Source organism: Camellia sinensis, chromosome 12 (genome assembly GCF_055761805.1).
Source record: "Camellia sinensis isolate YWXY chromosome 12, ASM5576180v1, whole genome shotgun sequence".
Lineage (NCBI taxonomy): Eukaryota > Viridiplantae > Streptophyta > Magnoliopsida > Ericales > Theaceae > Camellia > Camellia sinensis.
The window spans coordinates 34,749,734-34,772,706 of NC_138972.1; the positions used below are offsets into that span (position 1 = coordinate 34,749,734).

General features: G+C 37.8%; 1 protein-coding gene and 1 long non-coding RNA gene across 4 annotated transcripts; both read right to left on the reverse strand.

Moving 5' to 3' along the window:
- Positions 1 to 595: 595 nt before the first annotated feature.
- LOC145804453 (uncharacterized) lies at positions 596 to 3,401 on the reverse strand. 3 transcript variants are annotated; one of them, XM_082898352.1, is made up of 4 exons: positions 3,269 to 3,401; positions 2,733 to 2,814; positions 1,767 to 1,874; positions 596 to 1,673 (listed from the first exon to the last, which is right to left on the reverse strand). In XM_082898352.1, exons 2-4 carry the CDS (start codon positions 2,754 to 2,756, stop codon positions 1,014 to 1,016), a joined length of 792 nt encoding a protein of 263 aa, XP_082754478.1. In that variant the 5' UTR covers positions 2,757 to 2,814; positions 3,269 to 3,401; the 3' UTR covers positions 596 to 1,013. The 3 variants fall into 3 exon arrangements, 2 of the variants coding, with proteins under 2 accessions (XP_082754478.1, XP_082754476.1); XM_082898350.1 differs by having other exon boundaries at positions 1,755 to 1,874; XR_014346171.1 differs by lacking the exons at positions 596 to 1,673; positions 1,767 to 1,874 and adding an exon at positions 2,470 to 2,589.
- A 1,685-nt stretch (positions 3,402 to 5,086) lies between these two features.
- LOC145804454 (uncharacterized) lies at positions 5,087 to 7,929 on the reverse strand. Its single transcript, XR_014346172.1, has 4 exons — positions 7,759 to 7,929; positions 7,215 to 7,296; positions 7,024 to 7,077; positions 5,087 to 6,353 (listed from the first exon to the last, which is right to left on the reverse strand). It is a non-coding gene; the product is annotated as an uncharacterized LOC145804454 (long non-coding RNA).
- Positions 7,930 to 22,973: the final 15,044 nt, after the last annotated feature.

Genomic DNA, 22,973 nt, shown 5'->3' on the forward strand with positions numbered 1-22,973 from the left:
TGAACGATAAGTGTAATATTGTTAATTATAATTTTTATCTTCTTTATTAAAAAGTTTCATTATGTAATTAGGTTTTTTGGAAAAAAAAACAGAATATAAAAAAATTGTGTGTTTGTTTTCTTAATATTGTATGTGTGTATCTACGCGTGTTGTTTACAAAAATCAATGTTCTTAAAATTTCTATTATATTATCAGGTTCTATACCTTTGTTTTTTTGAGAGTTTTCTTTAATCTTAAATTTTTGTGTGTGTGTGTGTGTGTGTGTGTGTGTTTCAAAAAATATATATATATATTCTTAAATTTTTCATTATGTTATCAAATTTTTTGGAAAAAAAAGTACAGAATAAGAAATAAAATTTATTTACTTATTTATTTTTTGTGTTTTTTATAAAGAAATAATTCCTTGTTCTTAAAAAAAAATTACAAAAAAAACTGTTTAAAAAATTATATAGTTTATTATTATAAAACGAAAATCCATATGGTACCAAATGCAACACAACTTTAATCTCTTATGTATATAATCACCCTGTTTAAACTCATTGTGACATCATGATTTGAATATTTAAAGTATTTAGGAAAGCTTAAGAATAAGTAAAAATAAAAAATTGTAAAATTCTATTTTGGAATAAATAAATATAACACATTTACATCCTCTGTACAAGTTTGATTTACAAAAACTATAAATAAAAAATACTACACACTCCATACCACACCCTCAAATGCCCTAACTTGCCCCCAGTCCCACAACCCCGACCGTGGACCTCCTTTCTCAGCCTCCTACTATAGACTCTCTGAATATGTGGCTCCCCCAATCGCAAATGCGATCCCTGTGGCGCTCCCTCTCCTGCATGTGGCCCTCCAGCGACTACCTGTGGACCCTGTGACTGTGACCCTCCCTCTCCTGCCTATGTTGCCTCTGATCCTCCCTCTAGCCCAACATCGGATATTGCTGTGAGCTGTGAAACTCCCTCATCTGGTGCAACTGAATCACGATCTGCAATTGGACCTCGACCTCAACCTCTACCCGCACCCCGACCTTGATCGCGACGGCGACGTCCGCCACGACCATAACCTCGGCCTCTCCCTCGCGCTCTGGGAGGGGCCTCATTATAGACCTCATCTTGAGCGTGGGAAATGCCAGTGAGAATTGCATCATGTGTAGTCGTGGTCGTAGTCGAACTAGTCCCCACAAAAGTAGGTATATGTAGTGTGGGAATATGTGATGTACATGTATCAACTCCAACACTACACACACCTGAACTATGTGGTGGTGGTAACTGAGTGGGTGGGGTAACAACCTCATGCATGTATCGGGGAGGTGTCCAATCAGGGTTAGCTACATAAGGTATGCCAGTATGTTGGGTAGAATGTATATGGAGGGAATCTGGAGATATGTATGGGGTAACATGCGGTGGGGTCACTGATGTCCAAGGACCTGATGTGGATGACGCTGAAGTGGAAGGCACTGACGTGGACGACACTGATGTGTCTGGAGCAGCTGCTGTATTGTGTACACCGTAGTGGCCAAAATGTAGACAATCCCCCTGATGGGCATGCCGGATCGCCTCGTACAATAAGTCTCGGATCTCTGCAAGGGCCTGCAAGGCATACTGTTCATCACGTCTCAAAAAGGCGTCCTCAGCCAAGTGATATGACCTCCAAACTCCAACCACCTGAACAAAAATTCGGATGTATTAGGCTACAGTTGGCTGAAAGTAAATCAATTATGATTTTAATAATTATCCACCACATACTATGATACTCACAAATGCCTCAAGAGAAGGCCCAACTCCCTGATATTCAGACTGAGACAGGTGGCTCGAATTACCGACTAGAAATTCAGACGACGAGAGTACCTCATCGCTCCAGTTAGCCTGTACAATAGTCTTATAAGATAATTGATTGCATTCAATTTTATAAGTCATGCTAATGACAAACTCAATAGGCTATTATTAAGGAAATCAAAATGTCAAAAAATAAAAAACATAATAATTTTATACACAATCCAACATACTTTCACACACACACAGACACACATATTTACGCATTTCAATCAATGAACTATTTCAATGAACTTTTTGTACATCGGTCATTAAAATTTATGTGTTAATAATAGATATAGGATTTCTTTAGGATGAAAACCCTAGAAAGAAATCATGAAGCTGCCACTGTTTATGAGAGGATTCCAACATTAAGGATTCGAGAAAGGCTACTATGTACACCCCTAAAAGGAGCACATTATAGGAAAGCTATGATTTTTTGCGGTGATAGTGACAATTTTTTGTCGTATGTGTTATGACACTTTGTGATAAAAGATACAAAAGATGAATTTATTGTGTGCACTTCCAAATTATGAATGCCAAAGTTATACCACTTTATGGTAAAACTTATATTTTTTGTGATGAGGAAAGTTATCCATTTTCTGGTAAAACTTGCCAATTTCGATGGTGTTGTTATGAGGTGCATACGTTTATGACAAAGCTATTTTCATTGATACAGACAAACACATAGCGGAATCAGAAGAGAGTATCTCACGTACTTCAATTTCCTAGTAGTCTCAATCATGCGACCTTGAATCTCCATAAATGCCTTTTCACAAATTCAATACCAACAAAATGCAAAATATAATCAAACTAAAAACTCTAAACGTATACAGACAACTATACATACATAAATATATATACATACACACACAAATACACAGAGAGAGAGAGAGAGAGAGAGAGACGTACAGTTCTGTTTGCTTCATCGGCCATTTCTCTTCAACAGAAAATTCAATGCCAAGGAAAGGGAAGGGAAGAATTTGAATAAAACCTATAAAGACAGAGACATCAGTGCCGGCTGCTAGTGAAAGTGATCATAGTGATGGGTTGTAGGGGTGAAATCAGTGCAGTTGGGACCGATTTTTTTCCATTTTTTGGACCAAACTGATTCATTTGGTTTTATAATTTTGGGAACCAAACAGACCGAGATAAACATATAAACCAGGGACAAATGGTTCGGTGCGGTTGTTAGGGTTTTGGGCAACAAACACAATTTCCACAAGGTTAAACAACCATTTCCTTATATATATGAGCAAATTTTACACAGGTAAACAACCACTTTCATTCAGAAATTCACAAATAGCATCTTAAATAAATTAACAAATCAGGGTTTCAAACTCACAAAAGGGTTTTCAAAATCAAAAAGGGTATTCAAAATTAGGGTTTTGGAAAATCAAAATTACAGTTTGCAAAATTAGGATATTGAAAAAGAAGTTGAAAATTACCTTGGGTCGTGTGAGTGGATTTCGCCAACCAAGACTGTAATCGTCTGCGAATCTTGCCTTAAGTCGATGAATCGCCGATGAGTGATGGTGATGGGGATAGTAACGGTGAAGGGTGTGATGTGAGAAGAGAGACTTAGAGAATAAAAAGATAGACCAGGGCCTTTTCCAAAATTGGTCAACCTAGTAAGCCTCTGTTTGGCAAGTTGCAAGTTGGGCTTTTTTGGCTATTTTAGTCATAAAAGACAAAATAGGCTATTTTAGCCATAACAAACAAAACATCACATCCAACCCATAATCATTACATTCTTCTCTCACAAAAAAACTCAAAAAAGCCAAAAAGCCAAAAACGTTTGCTTCTTGGGGTTCTTCGAATACTGAGGGGAGTCAAGTTGAAATATAATCTCAAACCAGGCATGAGAATGAGTCACCCACTAATATCTGGAGTTGTAATAAAAATAGTGAGTCCAATGGTGGCAACGAATGGGCTGTTGACAAAAATCAGATTTTGGGGAACGACACAACGTTAAAGGCAAATGGCTGAGGGTCTAGTAGAGGGGGTTGGGGTTCTTCGAGTGAAGAGGGCCACAGTGATGATGGGAAGGAAGGAATGTGGGGTTGGCAAATTCTAGAATTTGGGAGCTGTAGAAACAATCTCATTTGCAAGTTGTTTGTCCAGTTGAGGGGTTAATCTATTCTATTATTAAAGGGGAACATTAATTTTGGTGTCATGAAGCCTGGCTTAAATTTTTTTTTTCCATTTTTCTTAAAATGACCATAACTTGTTAAATAATCTATTATTTTAAAACTTACATCAATTTGTAATTAAGGGTCAAATCATAAATTAGTAACTCAGTAAATAACTTTCACTTTTTCACTTCCCACATTTCAAAAACTGTTTTTCAGTTTCACGTTTCACCATCTTCTCTATTTTTTTTTAAGTTTTTTTTTTATTTTATATTTTAAATTTATAACAAACTGCTGTGTAAGTTCCATAGTTCATCATCATCACTCTATTCAAAAACTAATTTTTTTTTTTTTTTGGAGAAAGACTATTCAAGTATTTTTTTTTTCTTTCTTTCTTTCTTTCTTTTTTATTTATTTATTTATTTATTTATTTGGTGTGGAGAAAGACTATTGAAGAACATTGCAATCTTATAGTTTTGTTGCAAGTTGATAGAGTGGTTATTCAAAATATATATCTACTGCTCATCTTGAACGGTAAGTGTAATATTGTTAATTATAATTTTTATCTTCTTCATTAAAAAGTTTCATTATATAATCAGGTTTTTTGGGAAAAAAAAAAGCAGAGTATAAAAAATTTGTATATTTGTTTTCTTAATGTTGTATGTGTGTGTGCGTGCATGTTGTTTACAAAAATCAACGTTCTTAAAATTTCTATTATATTATTAGGTTCTGTACCTTTTTTTCTTTTTTTGGGAGTGTATTTCTAAAAAAAAAAGTGTTCTTAAATTTTCCATTATGTTATCAAATTCTTTGGGAAAAAAGTACAGAATAAGAAATAAAATTTTATTATTATTATTTTTTTTTGTGTTTTTTGTAAAGAAATAATTCATTGTTCTTAAAAAAATAAAAATAAAAAAAAACCTGTTTAGAAAATTATATAGTTTATTATTGTAAAACGAAAATCCATATTGTACCAAATGCGACACAACTTCAATCTCTTATGTATATAATCACCCCGTTTAAACCCATTGTGACATCATAATTTGAATATTTAAAGTATTTAGGAAAGCCTTAGAATAAGTAAGAATAAAAAATTGTAAAATTATATTTTGGAATAAATAAATATAGCACATTTATATCCTCCGTACAAGTTTGATTTACAAAAACTATAACAAAAACTATAAATAAAAAATGCTATATACTCCATATCACACCCTCTAATGTCCTAACTTGCCCCCAGTCGCACAACCTCGACCGTGGACCTCCTTCCTCGGTCTCTTACCATAGAGTCTCTGAATATGTGGCTTCCCAATCGCAAATGCAGATCTTGTGGCGCTCCCTCTCCTACATGTGGCCCTCCAGCGACTACCTGTGGAGCCTGGGACTGTGACCGACTCTCTCCTGCCTGTGCTGCCTCTGATCCTCCTTCTGGCCCAACATTGGATACTGCTATGAGCTGTGAAACTCCCTCATCTGGTGCAACTGTATCACGATCTGCAGCTGGACCTCGACATTTGCCTCTGCCCGCACCTCGACCTCGACTGCGACGTCCGCCACGACCATAACCTCGATCTCTCCCTCGCGCTCTGGGGAGGCCCTCAATATAGACCTCATCCTGAGCGTGAGAGATGTCAGTGAGAACTGCATCATGTGTAGTCATGGTCGTAGTCGAACTAATCCCTACAAAAGTCGGTGTATGTAGTGTGGAAATATGTGATCTACATGTATCAACTCCAACACTACACACACTTGAACTGTGTGGTGGTGGTAACTGAGTGGGTGAGGTAACAACTTCATGCATATATCGGGGAGGTGTCCAATCAAGGTCAGCTACATAAGATATGCCAGTATGTTGGGTAGGATGTACATGGAGGGAATCTGGAGATATGTATGGGATAGCATGCGGTGGGGTCACTGATGTCCAAGGACCTGATGTGGCCGACGCTAAAGTGGAAGGCACTGACGTGGACAACACTGATGTGTCTGGAGTAGCTATTGCACTGTGTACACCGTAGTGGCCAAAATGTAGACAATCCCCCCGATAGGCATGCTGGATCGCCTCGTACAATAAGTCTCGAATCTCTGCAACGGCCTACAAGGCATGCTGTCCATCACGTCTCAAAAGAGCGTCCTCAGCTAAGTGATATGACCTCTTAACTCTAACCACCTGAACAAAAATTCGAACGTATTAGGTTATAGTTGACTGAAAGTAAATCAATTATGATCTTAATAATTATCTGACACATACTATGATACTCACCAATGCCTCAAGAGAAGGCCCAACTCCCTGATATCCAGACTGAGACAAGTGGCTCAGATTACTGACTAGTAGACGTGTATGTCGCCGATACCACACCATGTAAGGGTCGGATGACGAGAGTACCTCATCGCTCCAGTTAGCCTGTACAATAGTCTTATAGGATAATTGATTGCATTCAATTTTATGAGTCATGCTAATGACAAGCTCAATAGGCTATTATTAAGGAAATCAAAATGTCAAAAAATAAAAAACGTAATAATTTTATACACAATCCAAAATACTCTCTCTCTCTCTCTCACACACACACACACATATTTACGCATTTCAATCAATGAACTATTTCAATGAACTTTTTGTACATCGATCATTAAAAATTATGTGTTAATAATAGATACAGGATTTCTTTAGGATGAATACCCTAGAAAGAAATCATGAAGCTGCCACTGTTTATGAGAGGATTCCAACATTAAGGATTAGAGAAAGGCTACTATGTACACCCCTAAAAAGGAGCACATTATAAGAAAGCTATGATTTTTTGTGGTGATAGTGACAATTTTTTGTGGTATGTGTTATGACACTTTGTGATAAAAGATACAAAAGATGAATTTATTGTGTGCACTTCCGAATTATGAATGCCAAAGTTATACCACTTTATGGTAAAACTTATATTTTTTGTTATGAGAAAAGTTATCCATTTTGTGGTAAAACTTACCAATTTCGATGGTGTTCTTATGAGGTGCATACGTTTATGACAAAGCTATTTGCATTGATACAAACAAACACATAGAGGAATCAGAAGAGGGTATCTCACCTGCTTCAATTTCCCAGTAGTCTCAATCATGCGACCTTGCATCTCCATAAATGCCTTTTCACAAATTCAATACCAACAAAATGCGAAATATAATCAAACTAAAAACTCTAAACGTATACAGACAACTATACATACATAAATATATATACATACACATACACAGAGAGAGAGAGAGAGGGAGAGACACACACAGTTCTGTTTGCTTCATCGACCATTTCTCTTCAACAGAAAATTCAATGCCAAGGAAAGGGAAGGGAAGAATTTGAATAAAACCTATAAAGACAGAGACATCAGTGCTGGCTGCTAGTGAAAGTGATCATAGTGATGGGTTTTAGGGGTGAAATCAGTGCAGTTGGGACCAATTTTTTTCCCAGTTTTTTGACCAAACTGATTCATTTGGTTTTATAATTTTGGGAACCAAACAGACCGAGATAAAACATATAAACCAGACAAACAGTTCGGTGCGGTTGTTACGGTTTTGGGCAACAAACACAATTTCCACAAGGTTAAACAACCATTTCCTTCAACATACGAGCAAACTTTACACAAATTGACAGCTAAACAGCCAGTTTCAGTCAGAAATTCATAAATAGCATCTTGAACAAATTAACAAATCAGGGTTTCAAACTCACAAAAGGGTTTTCAAAATCAAAAAGGGTATTCAAAATTAGGGTTTTGGAAAATCAAAATTACAGTTTGCAAAATTAGGATATTGAAAAAAGAAGTTGAAATTACCTTGGGTCGTGTGAGTGGACTTCGCCAACCAAGACTGTATTCGTCTGTGAATCTTGCCTTAAGTCGATGAATGGTGACAGTAGGGCGTGATGTGAGAAGAGAGACTTGAGAATAAAAAGATACAGACTGCAAGAGGGATCTTTTTTTTTTTGTCTTTCTTTTATTTGGGCAGAAATTAGAGTCCGGATTCTCGGCCGCCCTACCCGGCAGCCGTTTCCAGCAGCCCCTAAAATGACGTCGTTTTGGGAGTAAATTTTCAAAAAAAAAAAACGCAGAGGAAGAGAGGGAGGAAGGAGAGAAAGAGGGAGGAAGGAGGAGGGAGGAGGAAGAGGAGGAAGGGAAGGGCCGGACTGGAGGGGGCCATAACCAGAGGGGGAGGAGGAGGAGGAGGAGGAGGAGGAGAAGGAGGAGGCGGAGGCGGGGCCGGAGACTGAGGCGACGGCGGTGCAGCTGCTGCGACGAGCTGGATCGGGCGACGATCGGACGACTGCGACGGCCGACGGTGAGGCGACAAGCTGCGATGGCGAGCTCGCAGCCTCCTCCCTCGTCCTTCCTCCCTCTTCTCCCTCTCCCCTCCCCTCTGGTTTCTGTTCGAAGAGAGAGAGCAAGAACGAAGAAGAAGAAAAGAAGAAAAAAAAAAAAAAACAAAAAACCCCCAAAACGACGTCGTTTTGGGGGGCTGTCGGGTAGGGTTGCCGGGTAGGGCGGCCGAGGATCCGGATTCCAGAAATTACATCCTTTTTCTTGAGGTAAACACTTTGAAGTACATATTTTAAAAGTAAGGAATTTATTGGGAAATTTTTTATCAACGATTTGTATTCTAATTATTTCATAATATATTTATATTATAATAAGTTTTCTTATTTAAATATTTGATCTATCAAATCTTAATTCTCATACTAATATATTTTATAGATAATTTTATTCTTATAAATATTTTTTGAATGCTTAATAATTTAATAATGTGATCATTCATATAAAATACCTAAATAAATACAAAAAAAGAGAGAGGGTAATTTAGCCAATAAGACAAAATGTCACATCTAAACCATAATCATTTTATTTTTCTCTTACAACCATCACATCCAAACAAAAAAAAGTCAAAATTTTTTTTTTTTTAAATGGAGCTAATTTAGCCAGGCTAAATTAGTCAAAAAATCAAAAAGTCATAAATTAGCTCTTCCCAAACGAAGGCAGTATGAATATTCATATCACGGAACATTCACAATGTCAATATGAATATTATTATTAAGGATATTTTGATAACTATGTTACTTATAAATATAAGAAAATAATTTAGGTTAAATATGTGAAAAATGATTTATGAATAAATATCCCTTTAAAAATCACGGGTAATGTAATGGTACATTAAGTTCTAACATTTTGACAGATGCTTTGTGTGTAATGTACACCATATGCAACTCTACACAAAATAATGTAAGTTTCACAAACTTATGTAAGTGATCACACAAAAATATGTAAGTTGAATACAAATTTGCTTAAGTTTCAAGAAAACTTATGTAATTACGCAAATTTGTGTTGAACTTATGCATTTTTGTGAAATCACTTATGAAAGTTCGTAAAAACTTATGTAATTTTATGTAAGGTTGCATATGGTGTGTAATGGCACCTAAGAATTTTCCTTATCAAAAATATTATAACTTAATTCTTTTAGATTGTGTTTAATTGAAAGATTTAATGATGAAAATTGAAAAGAAAATGGAAATAGAAAGAAAATGAGAAAAATTGATAAGATTTGGTTGAGTTGGAAATAGAGAAGGAAAATTCCTAAGTGAACTAAAAAATTAAAAAATAAGATTGTCTTTCCCTCTCACTTTCTTTTCTCTAGTATTTTTTATTATAACCAAACAAAAAGTAAGATTGTATTTCATTTCCCCTTTTCAATTCTTTTATCAAATCTTTTAACCAAATACTACCTTAGATAGGGATGGAACTGTGTTAGGGTCGGGGCGCCGACCCCTTTGAGTTTTTACAATCTATTATTGGTTTTATGTTTATAAATATTCATAAAATATGTAATGGGATGATTTCTCAATTTTATAAAAATTATTTTACTAACTTTTTATTTCATTAATATTTCACAATATATAATGAAAATGATCTCTAATTATTTTATGTTTTAAATAATAGCATCAATATTATCGAGTCAACTTTATTAATATAAAAGGTATATATCACTTATTTTTTGACTTTAAAAATAAAATGGCATGTATACTTTTATTTTATTTTATTTTATATAAGCAATGCTAAAGAAACTAAAATTTTACTCCTAAATTTATTCACAAGGACATGATAGAGATGGGGTCTTAGTCGATTGATTTTAAACAATCAACTGACATGTAACATTGTGCGATCTCACGGGCGGCTATCTGAGCGCGCCCGACAGTTTAAACTCTCAGTTTGGTTTTACGAGTGTAATGTGAAATGAATAAGAATTCAATTCCGACAAATCCATAGAAAATCCGCTAATCACAGGATATGCTAAAAACCGACTACATCACCAGATTTAGAGTCGCTAACTAATCTTTTGAAAAAACTAAAAATCCCATGATTTATGCCAAAGGTCACTATCTGTCACAATTGTTATCCAAAAACCAACTTAAGAGGGAGTAAATTAGGTTTCTACAAATTAAAATTAATATTACCCCAATAAAAATTGCAACTAGCAGTAGATTGATGAATAATAAAAAATAGATAACTTGATCAAGCACAATGAGAAAATATTAGTGAAGTATGGAAAGCAACTAAGGCAATATATGCAAGAGATGATTAAGATTCTTAATAGATTGTGATTTAGATAGATTAGCAATGAACTTAACTAAATCATGTAGATATGGAGATTTGATAAATTAGCACAATACTAGCAAGTATTCTAATAGCTATATCAGTGAAGGAGATTGGCATATTGAATCTATCAAATATAGCTATAGCAGTAGAGGAAATAAAAGAGATATGAGAAGAGGAGGTAAACAGATTTATAGTTGTTCAGTTTCCACCAAGCCTACATCCACTCCTTAAACTTTACTTGAGATTTTCCACTATCCTCTGACTTCTCAGGGGTGTTAGCAACCTCTTTACAAATTGAGTACTCCGCAGATTTTACAAAGACTGTACCAAGTCTTCAAACCCTTGCAAACCTTAGGTGACTCACAATCACTCTCAAGGAATCAAGAAACCTAAGTGTACTAAACTCTTACAAGATTGAAATGAAGATTTTGCTTTCACAAAAAGCTTAAAATTAAACTCTCTCAAAAAATATTACAAAGATTGAAGTTTTGAGAGTTGTGTCAGTAAAGGAACCTCTTACAGGTGTATATTGTCACGATCCAAACCAGCTTCTATAAGTTTAGGGTCGTAACCTGCCAGTAATTCTGGGATTACCAATGGCCACTAAACAAATTAACAAAATATAAGGGCTGGCGAAAGCAAATATATATAAAATATACATTGTCTATTGAGCTATGTAGACATACATGGGACATAAAATTTAAACTTTTAAGCATATACCCATATATATATAACGTCAAGTATACATCCATCTTACATAGCCATTAAACACAACACAAAAGGGCTATACACAAAACAAACAAAAGTCATAAACTTATAACTTGTTCCACAAAACTCGACTACTCGACTTTTTCTGGAATCTTCTCGAGAGGCACAAAGGTTGGCCGACAAAACAAACTCTAGGCAATTAACTTTGAGCCTAGTCAAGCACCTGATCACCTACATACATAAATAATAAAGTGAGCGGGAGTTCATTGAATAATAACAAAGTAAAGATTTTAATGAATGATATCCATAACAGGTTTAGATTCCAAATTCTCTTATCAATTTGGAAACATAGTCATAATCATGTTCAAATCATGTGTGGTACATCCATTAGCATTAACATATCACGTTGGTCAAGCATATCAAATTTCATAATGGAACCTCCGGTACCGGGTAACATATCTCATGCATTGTCCCCGGTATTATTTTCCCTAGGCGAGGGCCTGTGCCATGGTATTTTCTCCCCCGAGCGAGGGCCTCATGACCATAAGCCACAGTATTATGTCTCCTGGGCGAAGGCCTCTGCTAAGGATACCACAATTACATCTCAAAGAATTGAATCATCATTCATTCATACAAAACATAGCATTTCAGAAAAATTGATCATTACATATTATCAGAAAATAATTACCGTCAAACATAACTTTACAGAGTAATTACTCACAGATGGCTCCAATAGCAAAACAGATATGGATCAAGCGATTAATGGCACGTAACCTGCACAAACACAGAACAGATATGCATTGAAACATACACTCGAAATTTCTTTAACTTAGTTTTTTCTTATCTTGGCGTGTTTTAAGTCCTTATCTTCATTATTATGTCTTAATCATGACCTAGTAATGCCTAGGATGCAATGAGGATGCCAAAACATGCTGTTCAACACTTAGTCAATTTCTAAAAATAGGGACCTCGCTCGAGCGTAACTTCCTTCGCTTAAGTAGAGGTTCATACATAAAGGTAGCCGCTCGAGTGCAACTTCGGTCGCTTGAGTGGTCTGTAAACTCTGTAAAAGTACTGGTTATGTGAATTTTTCACTCGACGGTCGCTCGAGCATGAGACTGAGGTCTTTCCTCAAGTGCAACTCTGGTCGCTCGAGCGGTCTGCAAAACTTGTAAACTTCTGGGAGCATGCATTTTACGCTCTGGCCAACTTTTGGTCACTCGAGCGGAAGTGCAAAACAAAGAGTGGTCGCTCGAGCGATGAGGTAGAATTCTGGAATTTTCGGATTGCACACCTAAGTTCAAAACTCGAATTCAAAACCTTAAAACACAACCTTTGGGCTCCAAAACTTGAGAAAACATGTCTAAACTTGTAAAACATAGAAAATTAAAGATCATTTCATGGAATCGAGACCCAAAAACACACCCATTGCTCAAAATTAAACTTAAAATGTTGAAAACTTGTCATGCATGTAATTTCTTGATTTCAAAGTTTCCAAATCATGATCAAATAAGGTAATTTGATGGAAAACGTGATGAATTCCCAAAACTAAGGTAGAAGTGGTACATGCATGTGAGAATTACACTCAAAATGTAATAAAATATGCATGCATGCATGGATTGATCTCAATTCTTGCTCTTTAAGCTCAATTCTTGATCTTAATCTCTGACTTCTCTTGAATTCAAGCTTGAGTGAGCCAAACACAAAGCTTAAGGAGTGAAATTCTTATCGAAAGTTCTCAATTCTTGAAATTCTTAGTGAGTTCTTGCTCAATTTTCCAATTGCCCTTTAATTCCCCAGCATTCCTTCTTGAATTCAAGTCTCTCACACTAATTCCCCATTCTCTCACATTTTTGAGGCTTAAGAGTGTAGGAACAAGAGTGTAAAGTATCTAAGTAGTGCCAGAAGTGGCCTTATATAGGCTTGATTAAGGGACTTAATTAAGCTTTACTTGACTTAAACAAATTTGCATTATTTTATTCTAATTATTTGGTTCTGAATCGAATTTTGATTAAACTTACCATAAACTTCTAAAAATTCTAAATAACACAGAAACTAAGTCAATTTCATGATTGAATACCGATAAGGCCTTCGATTTGCAGAAAGAAACAAAATCACTGGCTGATACTCCTACTATGAACAGATAAAAATGTAAACAGCAAATAACATATGACATATGCAATTAATACGGGATTTCCTCTTAATCACTTATTAGGCATTCTTAATCATGGTTTATTAGCTAATCACAGGTCGGGTTGTTACATATATGATTAAGGCTAATGCTCATAGTAGTTTCTGAAGTAGAGATGAAGACTAGATGAAGAATGCTTTAGACTATAGAGGAAGAATTATCACGGTTCTTAATCTAAACCAAACAGTCCAAATCCGGCAAATCATTTTGAGAAACAGATTTTTGAAAGAAGTGCCAAACATGGACTGCTTTGCCAGATACAGAGTCGCCACCTGAATATTTTTTATGGGGGAATTTAGGAAACCCTGACTCGGTGCCAAAGGCCACGTGTCCGTCATCACCAAAGTTGCCTCGGCTCGGGAGCTTGGGTATGATTGGAGAAGGTCAGCTATGAGCACCCCCTCTCGCCCGATTCGAAGATCGGCCTCTACTAACCGCGATATCCGATTTTGAAAACGTTATGTGTTCTTATTCCGGTTATTAGCCTAGAATTACTACGTTATGCGCACAGCAAACAAGTATAGACCAAATCGCCTGAATTAGAACAAAGCATTGCATATCCGTTTGTTTGAAAAAAAAACAGTTTGAAATTTGCTACTCGCAAGTAGGCTAAAGCACGGATTTCAACGAGTTGTTCCAACTCAAACAATCCAACCTTCACTCACAGGCATTCAAGCAGTTTATATCATATAAGCATCTAGCCTCATGGTAATCATGCTATTATGGCAACACTCACACGCATGCGGTATGCTAAAGCATAAATGCTTACCTAGTACTCCGAGTCAAAACAAAAACATGTTAGCAATCAATGCATGATCTAAGTCCATGTTAAGTGGCTAATGCAACGCATACAGAATGTCACTAGAGTAGGCTCGGCTAGTTTATAAATGATATGTGAAAATGCACAAGTAGCATGTATTCAAGTTAGATTTGAAATACTTATGCAGTTAGTATGATGTACCGAGCCTAGTGCATGCAAGACTAATGAATGATGCACGCATGCTATCATACTGTATGCTAATTGAAACATGCCCTAGGCTAACCATCGAAAGCTAGTAAATAAAAGGGCAGAAAGACGTGGGGTTGGGAGACATACACACACTCACGCACACTTATTACACAATTACCCTCGCTCGGAGGGTCCGAATAAATATTACAGTCCGAATAAATAATACTAAATTAATTATTACAGAATTTCTAATTAATTAACAAATTAAATGCAGAAAGAAGGTGGCCACAGCCCTGCCTCGGGATGCGTGGATGATGCATGCTTGACTCGTCTCGCCCGGAAACTCGCTGCCATAGCACTGTTGCCTCCGTTTACACTGCCTCACCCCTCTGAAATTTATGAAAGTCTCCAGAACTGCTCTGAACTTCATTCTGAGTGCAGTGGAGTGCCACCGGCCAGATCAAAAGGCCACCGGCCATGGGAATGAGGTTATCGGCTAAATATTGTGCTCTCGGCCAAAATTCTTTTCCGGTCGGCACTCAACACTGCCGGCCGGCCAAATCCTCCTGTTGAAACCTGCAGTTGACAGCAGCAGAGGGCAAGCAGTGTATGACATGGAATTCTCAAGCAAATGTGAGTATGGGCACACTCCCTATCATGCAAGGGACTCAAGGGAGCATGACCCTCGACCCTCGGGCCATCAATTATGCATTTTTGATGCATGATGGCCTAAGAGGCCAAGTTAGCAACTTTGATGTAAATGCATGCAAACAAAACACGTGAATGCCAACACCTTATCATGTTGAGGTCAAGGGGGTCGGCGACCGAGGATTGAGACGTGTTACGTCACCTTGAGTACGAACACTCCTCAATCTTCGTGCTTGGTTTGACACCCCAAACCAAGCAATGTAATGCATGTATACAAACATGGCTCAAGTGTACAAAAGACTAATGTTACAAAACATGCCGAATGCAATGTAAGCTACTATGCAAGTGTGCAATGTGCCAAGCATGCAATGCTACAATACAACCTAGAACGTAATGTAAACATGGCACAATGCAAGCATGCAACTAAAGGTAACAAGTCAAGCATGCAACCATATACAAGAGTGGACTTAGGCTGAAATGGAGGCCCCGGCCACACCCCAAAACAATGGCCAAAGATGCCAAAATGATGGACAACAAGCATACCAAACAAGCAAATCAAAGGGGCCTAAAGCTAAGGCATGGAGAGCTATTCTCAAGAGCACCCAATGGTGAGGTACATGGATACCAAACACTCATGTTAGACTCTAAAATGCATGCAAAAGATGGCACCAAAGCATGCTAGGAAATGGATACGGAAGAGGAAGCATTTAAGGCCACTAAAGAGAGTATCCTACTACAACCACCCCAACCACTCATGGCATGCACTTTTCAATACAAATCAGAGTTTCAATATGTAGAATGAGCCCCCAAAACCCACTGATATGGCAGCCCAAATGACTTAATCACAAGGCATGCATTATGACCTTTTCCAAGGCACAAAAGAACAACCTTTTAAGGCAAGAAAGTGATGATGAATGTGAGTATACAAGCATGGATTAGGGACTGAAATGGCATATGAAATGACTCCAAATCATTGAAACAACCCAACTAAAGCATGCTAGTGACTCACACACTCAAGGCTCACAAGCCAAAATACAAAGGGGCTATACCAAACATGGCAAATACGATCAAAACAGCACCCAACAGACCTTAAGCATGGTAAGACATGGCTAAGAACTTCACAAAGTTAGGCCAAAACATAAGAGCATGGTAGGCTAAATGCATGATGCACTTCTAGACAAAATAGGGAGAATACAAAGCAAGTATATTATGCATGTAAGGGACCACAAATCCGACAAAAAACAGAGGTAAGATATGCCCAAATAACACCCAAAAACCTCTGAAATAGGGCCAAATACAACCAAGCATACATGCTACCCTTATGAGCCAAAACATGAACAAAATGAGAGACCAAGGGAGAGGGGTGTCCCTCCCCTATGCAAGACCTCAAACCCCCTTCTTCACCACTGAAAATCCACTGGATTTCAGTGGTGAGAAGGCTAATACACCAAAGAAATCAAAACTTAATAAAGGAAGCTCAAAAGGGGCCAAACAAGCCCTAAGAGGGGGAGGTCGACCCCTAATGCCAAAACAACCTTAATGAGATATCTTTAGCATGCAAATACAAGCCTTTTTTCAGTTATACACAAAGTCTAAAACAATGAGCAAGATAGGAAAAAGTCTAGTGCAAGATTGGGGAATCTAAAGTAAAAGAGTTACCCTTGAAGAACCCTTGATGAACAGCAAGTGCAGCCTTCTTCTTTTGATCAAAACCAGTCCAAAACCTCAAGAACAAACCCCCAAAGCCTCTCAAATTCGAAGTATGGTGTAGTAGTGTGTGTTTGTGTGCAAAACTAAGAACAAACACACACTTTAGGCCCTCAAACCACACAAAATGAAGAGAGAGAGGGAGATATATAGAGAGAGAGGATGATATATATCAGATATATATGTGTATAGCTCTAGTTTTTTTGCTCAACCCTAACAAAGGAGGAGGAGAGGCTCTTATATAGACAAGGGAAACCTTTGAAGCTTCTCAAAGAAGCTAACAAAAAAGAGTCAAAGGGGGCAAGGCTTCCTGAGGAAGCTAGGACAGCTGGCAAGCTTCTTGAGGAAGCTTTGCCAAAGGGTCAATCTTCCTCAAGAAGCTTTGACCAAAAGGGGGCAAAAGGGGCAAAACAGCCACAAGTATGCCCCGGGGTAGGTTTGGTGCATTCCAGTTGGCACAGCTGGCATGCACCATGCCTAAAGAAGGTAAAAAGGTGTTACTGGCCAGAAAAGGAGGTTACCGGCCAAACAGATGGCCGGCCGGCCATACTGAATGCCGACCGGCCAATGGTATAATTCACCAATGGCCGGTAGCCTCAAAACATAGCCGGTGGCCTCAAACCAAGGCCGGTGGGTGTCAGGGGTAGCTAACATGCTACTTTCTACCCTCAGAAGCAAAAAAAACACAAGTGTTTGGTGCAAAACCAAACACAGAACAGTCGAGTTGAGAGATCCTGAGGCAAGGCGCGTAGCCGAGACCTCCGGTAACTCAAAACGAAACACAAACAAGAGTAATCACCGAGTGTTCGAGCGGTGATGTCCAAGTCTTGAGGGCGGTAAAAAATGGGGTGTCTACAAGCACGTTGTATCAGTTGCTCTATATTTGTGTCTCATCTGCTTGTTCAAAGCTCTATATATAATACAGAGTCGAATGCTCTGTTCTTTAGTTATTTTAACATTGCCCATTCTCTTCGTCCCATTGATAAGATTGGATGGTGATGGCTGAGGATGATATACAATTCATTGTTCAGAGAATCTCTACTGCACATGTGTATTTCACCGGTTGAATGATGGGTATATAATACATAATGAATACTTTTTACTGCCAACATCTTTCTGATATATTGAACATTTTCGCACATTGGATGTCCATCCAGATGACCCAAGTAAAGCTTTGTGTTTGTGGGTCGTTCGCCTGGATGTCTATCTAGACATCCGCTTGGATGTCCCATGAAGTCTCGATCGTCAAGGTTGTCGTTTGCGGTCTACGAGCATACTATCGTCTGACGTCCAGAGCAGAATATGATTGAACAGAAGTGAAGCTGGGCAAAAATCCCATTGCCGGTCGTCCCCCCAAACGTCTAGCCCCTTGATGGCTTGGCTACTGTGTTCTGTCATTCTGTTGTTTTGCTTGTTGTTACATGCTTCGTTTCTCATCTGTTGAAGCTCAGATTCAGTCTCAAAACCAATAAAATTAGATTAATGACATAGATTAATTTTAATGAATGAATTATCTTACATGTGCTTAACAATAATCAATTAGAAACAAAATGATTCAAATCATCCAATTAGAATGAGGAATGGAATGAGATTGTTAAGTCTATTAATCATGTTCTCAAAAACATTTTCAGATAAAACAAAACATTTAAATAAGCATTATTAAAATATATAATATCTAACAATCTCCCCTCTTTTTTATGATGGCACACCAATATGTTTTGATTTGTATGAAATGAAGAAAGCTCCCCCTCAAGTCATGCTCCCCCTAAATGTTTTCTTAATAGAATGTTAGCTCAAAAAATAGTAGAGATTAGTATAAGCAAAAAATGGACATAAATTAGATTAAACAAGGTTACTTGCATAAGCACATCAGAAAAAGGAAAAGCACAAATATCACTAAAATAAAAAGATCATAGTTTCTCCCCCTATGACATTATCGAAAACAATAGGAAACGGAGTTCACAAAGTATTATCAGGTGAAGGTAGAGGATAGAAGTGCTGATAGATGCCATCAACGTGGTTCTTAATACGATTAATTTTGGTTGTTCAAGTCTTGATGATGAAGTTCATTTGCTACTCAAAAGTCGCTAAATTGTTGGATCAAGGAGTGTTGAGCTTGCCAAAAATCCTCTAGTTAAGTTCCAAAGTTAGCCATTTGAGTGGACATTTGTTGTTCCCATTGGAGGCTGTGATTATAGCATTCTCGGTCTATAGCCATAAAATCTGTCCAATAAGTAGGAGGTGGAGGCTGTTATGGTGGATATTGTTCTTGAGGATCCTTCATAGGTGGATCAAGAGCATGCAAACTGCTACGTAAAACATCACATCCTCTAGCCTGGTTTATAGTATATTCACTTATATCAAAGGCTATTTTGGATTCAGGCTCATTTGAAAAATTGATTTTGAAGTGTTTTAAAATCTTGGCTAACTATGATCCAAAAGGTAGAGATTTGTCTCAAGAGTAGAAGACAATGGCCATTTCCCTCATGATGATATAGCTTAAACCAATGCGCTGACCAACCTCAAAATAATATAACAGAAATGCATTAAAGGTAAGAACATCATCATAATGGCCAACCTTAGGAGTGGCATTTGCTAAAAGAAATCTATGCAGAATGCGAAGACGAGGTTTGATGTGTGTGGCAAGTAAGTGTGAGCTAGTGGTTTTGCCAATGCAGATAGTAAAATAAAGCTTAGTAATACACCCAACTCAGTGAGCCATTTGTTTAATAGTTTGAAAGTAAAGTTGTTGGTCTCCCAACTCAACCCTAAGTATTTGTGCTAAGGTGGGAACATCAAACTCAATAAATGTTTCTTTGACATAAGAGTCAATGGTAAAGTTGTCTTTTTCTTCATGTGAGTGCTTGAGGTGTAAGTAAAATAGTGAGACAACGCTGGGATATACCTTTTTCGGTAAATTTATCAAATCTGACCACCCCATTACTTCAAGTCTTTGGACAAGCAAATCATCATACTTTGGTGTCAGATTGACTCTTCCGCCCGAAATGATGGATCGATTTGCCATGGTGATGAATCCTTGTTCTTCTATTTGAGATAGGAAGTCAGTAGAGGGATATGCCCATTCAGGATTTGATGATTGTTCGACCTCTCTTGCTTTAGGCTTTTTGGTTCTAGGAGCAATGATCTGATTTTTACAATTAAGGAACAACCATAGAATGAATAAGCAATTGTCATTATGAAATAAAGTTAAATCAATGACCAAAATGAAGTGATCAGAATGATTTATATATATATAAATGATTTTATTTATTTTGGTATGAACTTGTGATAGTCAAAAAATTGAACAATAGACAAGCTTAGAGCAAAAAACAATTCCAGGAATTTCAAAATTTAAGCACAAATTGTTGACAAGGAAAAGAGAACTTGGTGAGTTATTAAACACAAAGAGGCATATCATGTGACGCCCCAAAAATCGCTGTAGACTACCCTGAGAACTCCGCTCTCCGTGTGCGAGGGCGCGAATCGTTTTGTTCTTAGCCACTACAGTTCGGACTCGTACCACGGTTCTGAATCTAATCTCACAAGGTGCAATGTGAGACCGATAAATCACCAAAGAGTCCAAATCCGGCAAATCGTTTTGGAAAATCGATTTTTAATAAAGAAGTGCCAAACATGGACTACTTTGCTAGATATAGAGTCGCCACCTAAATGTTTTTATTTTGGGAAAATTTAGGAAACCTTGACTCGTGCCTAAGGCCACCTGTCCGTCATCACCAAAGTTGCCTCAGCTCGGGAACTTGGGTACGAGGGGGGAAGGTCATGCAATGAGCACCCTCGCTCGCCCGGTCAAAGATCGGCCTTTACTAACATGATATTTTGTTTTTGAAAACACATGTGTTCTTATTCCGGTTAATAGCCTAGAATTACTATGTCATGCGCACAACATACAAGTATAGACTAGATCGCCTAAGTTGGAACAAAACATTTCATATTCGTTTGTGAAAATGATTTGAAGTTTGCTACTCGCAAGTAGGCTAAGTCGGAGATTTTGCCACTCTCAAGTGGGTTTAGAACTCGTTTTTCGATGAATTGTTCCAATTCAAGCAATTCAACCTTTACCCACAGGCATTCATGCAGTTAATCACTTAAGCAGTTAGCCTCACGGCAAGCATGCTATCATGGTAACATACACATCTTATGCAGTATGCTAAAGCGTAAACACTCACAGTGTACTCCGAGCCAAAACAGAGAACTAGTTAGAACTCATGCGTGATCCTAGTTCATGTTAAGATGGCTAATGCAACACATGCAAAAATGCAACTAAGATAGGCTCGGCTATTCTTAAGATGCCATGTGAATGTAACTTGATGACATGCTGTTGAACACGTACTTAAGTAAATGTATTGAAATATTGTATGATGCGCCGAGCCTGGTGCATGCAAAATAGATAAATGGATGCACGCATGCAAGCATAAGGTATGCTAATTGAAATGTGCCCTAAAACTAACCATCATAAGTGATTAAGTAAAAGGGAGAAAGAAATGGGGGTTGGAAGACATGCATTACACACACGCACGCTTATTACAATAGTTAGCCCTCTTGACGGAGGGTCCGAATAAGAAGCTAACTAGCTAATTTAAGCTAATTAAACTAATTATTACATCACAAAACTAATTAACTAACAAGCTAACTAAATATTACAACACAAATTGAATAGCTAAGTACAACATTAACTACTTAAGTACAAAATCAAAATATTAACTAGCTAAGCAAATTAGCTAAGTAAAGCAGCAAAGAAATGTCCTTAGAGCGAGAAGCGTATGCATGCTCGGTCGCTTCGTTCGGAAATCTACCGTGATGCCTCAATTTGCCTTTGTTTGCAATTGTTCTCAGAACCTTGCACAAAGCTCCAGAAAGCTTCTAACTCACCTTGGGAACCCTCAGGAGGGCTGCCGACTACCTAGGGGTGTTACCAGCCACTGGCCGACCACTTGCCATTGCTGCAGACCAGAAAAAGTGGTCGGCCAGCTAGTTTTTCTGGTCTGCCGACCACTTGTTGCTGCACTTCTCTAGTTTGCTGCAACAGAGAGCAAGAAAGGGCACGACAATGTATTTGCAACATATGTGTGCACAACCACCATCCCTATCATTTCTTGAGCTCAAGAGAGTGTAGTTCTCGACCCTCGAGCCACCAATCACGCATCTCGATTCATGATGGCCAAAGAGGCAAGATTGCACAAATCAATGTAAATGAATGCACACATAACACATAAATGCCTTGAACTCTATCATGCTCAATCAAGAGGGTCGGCGACCGAGAATTGAAGCACGTTTCATCACTTCAAGTATGAAACGTCCCTCGTTTCTCGTGTTTGGACTAACACCCAATCCAAACACAATGCAAGCAACAACATGCATAACACAATGCAATGTAACATGGCATACACAATGCAAAGAACAACATGGCATACTCAATGCAATGTGACATAAGCATGCAAACAACATGCAAATAAGCATGCTAAATGGACTTAAACCGAATGTGGACAGATCTCAGTCATGCCCAAAACAATGGCCATAATGCTAAGAAATGAAGGCACGAAAGCATATACAAACATGCACATGCATTGGCCTATCAACTAGGCCTAAGAGCACAACCCTCAAGAGTGCTCAAGGAGTGATGAACATTTGAGCGTAACAACACTATAAGCTCTGAAATAAGGTATGAAACGATGCCAAATCATTCAAACAACATAAGCAAGGCATGCAAGAGTCCTTAAGGCATAAGGCTACCAAGGAGAACTACTCTAGAGACATGCAATACATGGCACAGATACATGAACCAGGCACAAACAGAGCTCAAGTAGGTCAAAACAAAGACCAAAACATGCTAAGATGGGAGCTCAAAAGTCTAGGCATGCAAGCATACAAGCTAGGCCATAAGCTAGGCAACAATGTATAACCCTTAAAGGCATTCAAAGCATGAAAGAAGTGGGAACATAGCAATGCTATAAGCTCTGAAATATAATGATAAATGATGCCAAATCATATACATGATACAAATGAAGCATGCTATGGTTCTCAAAGCTTGAAACTAACATAGGCACTTATACTACAACTATGCAAAACATGAAGCACATGGCCAAGGCAACCCAAAACAGTCTTAGAATATGTCAAAATGAGTCTAAAACATGCATGTAAGGAAGCCAAAACAAGCTAGCATGAAGGGCATAAGGCATGATGCAT

Coding starts and splice junctions, on each gene's coding strand:
- LOC145804453 (XM_082898350.1), bottom strand. CDS start 2,756: ATGGCCGATGAAGCAAACAGAACT. Junction 1,875..2,732: donor CCGATGAAGCAAACAGAACT/GTACGTCTCTCT, acceptor ACTATTGTACAG/GCTAACTGGAGCGATGAGGT. Junction 1,674..1,754: donor AGGCATTTGTGAGTATCATA/GTATGTGGTGGA, acceptor ATTTTTGTTCAG/GTGGTTGGAGTTTGGAGGTC.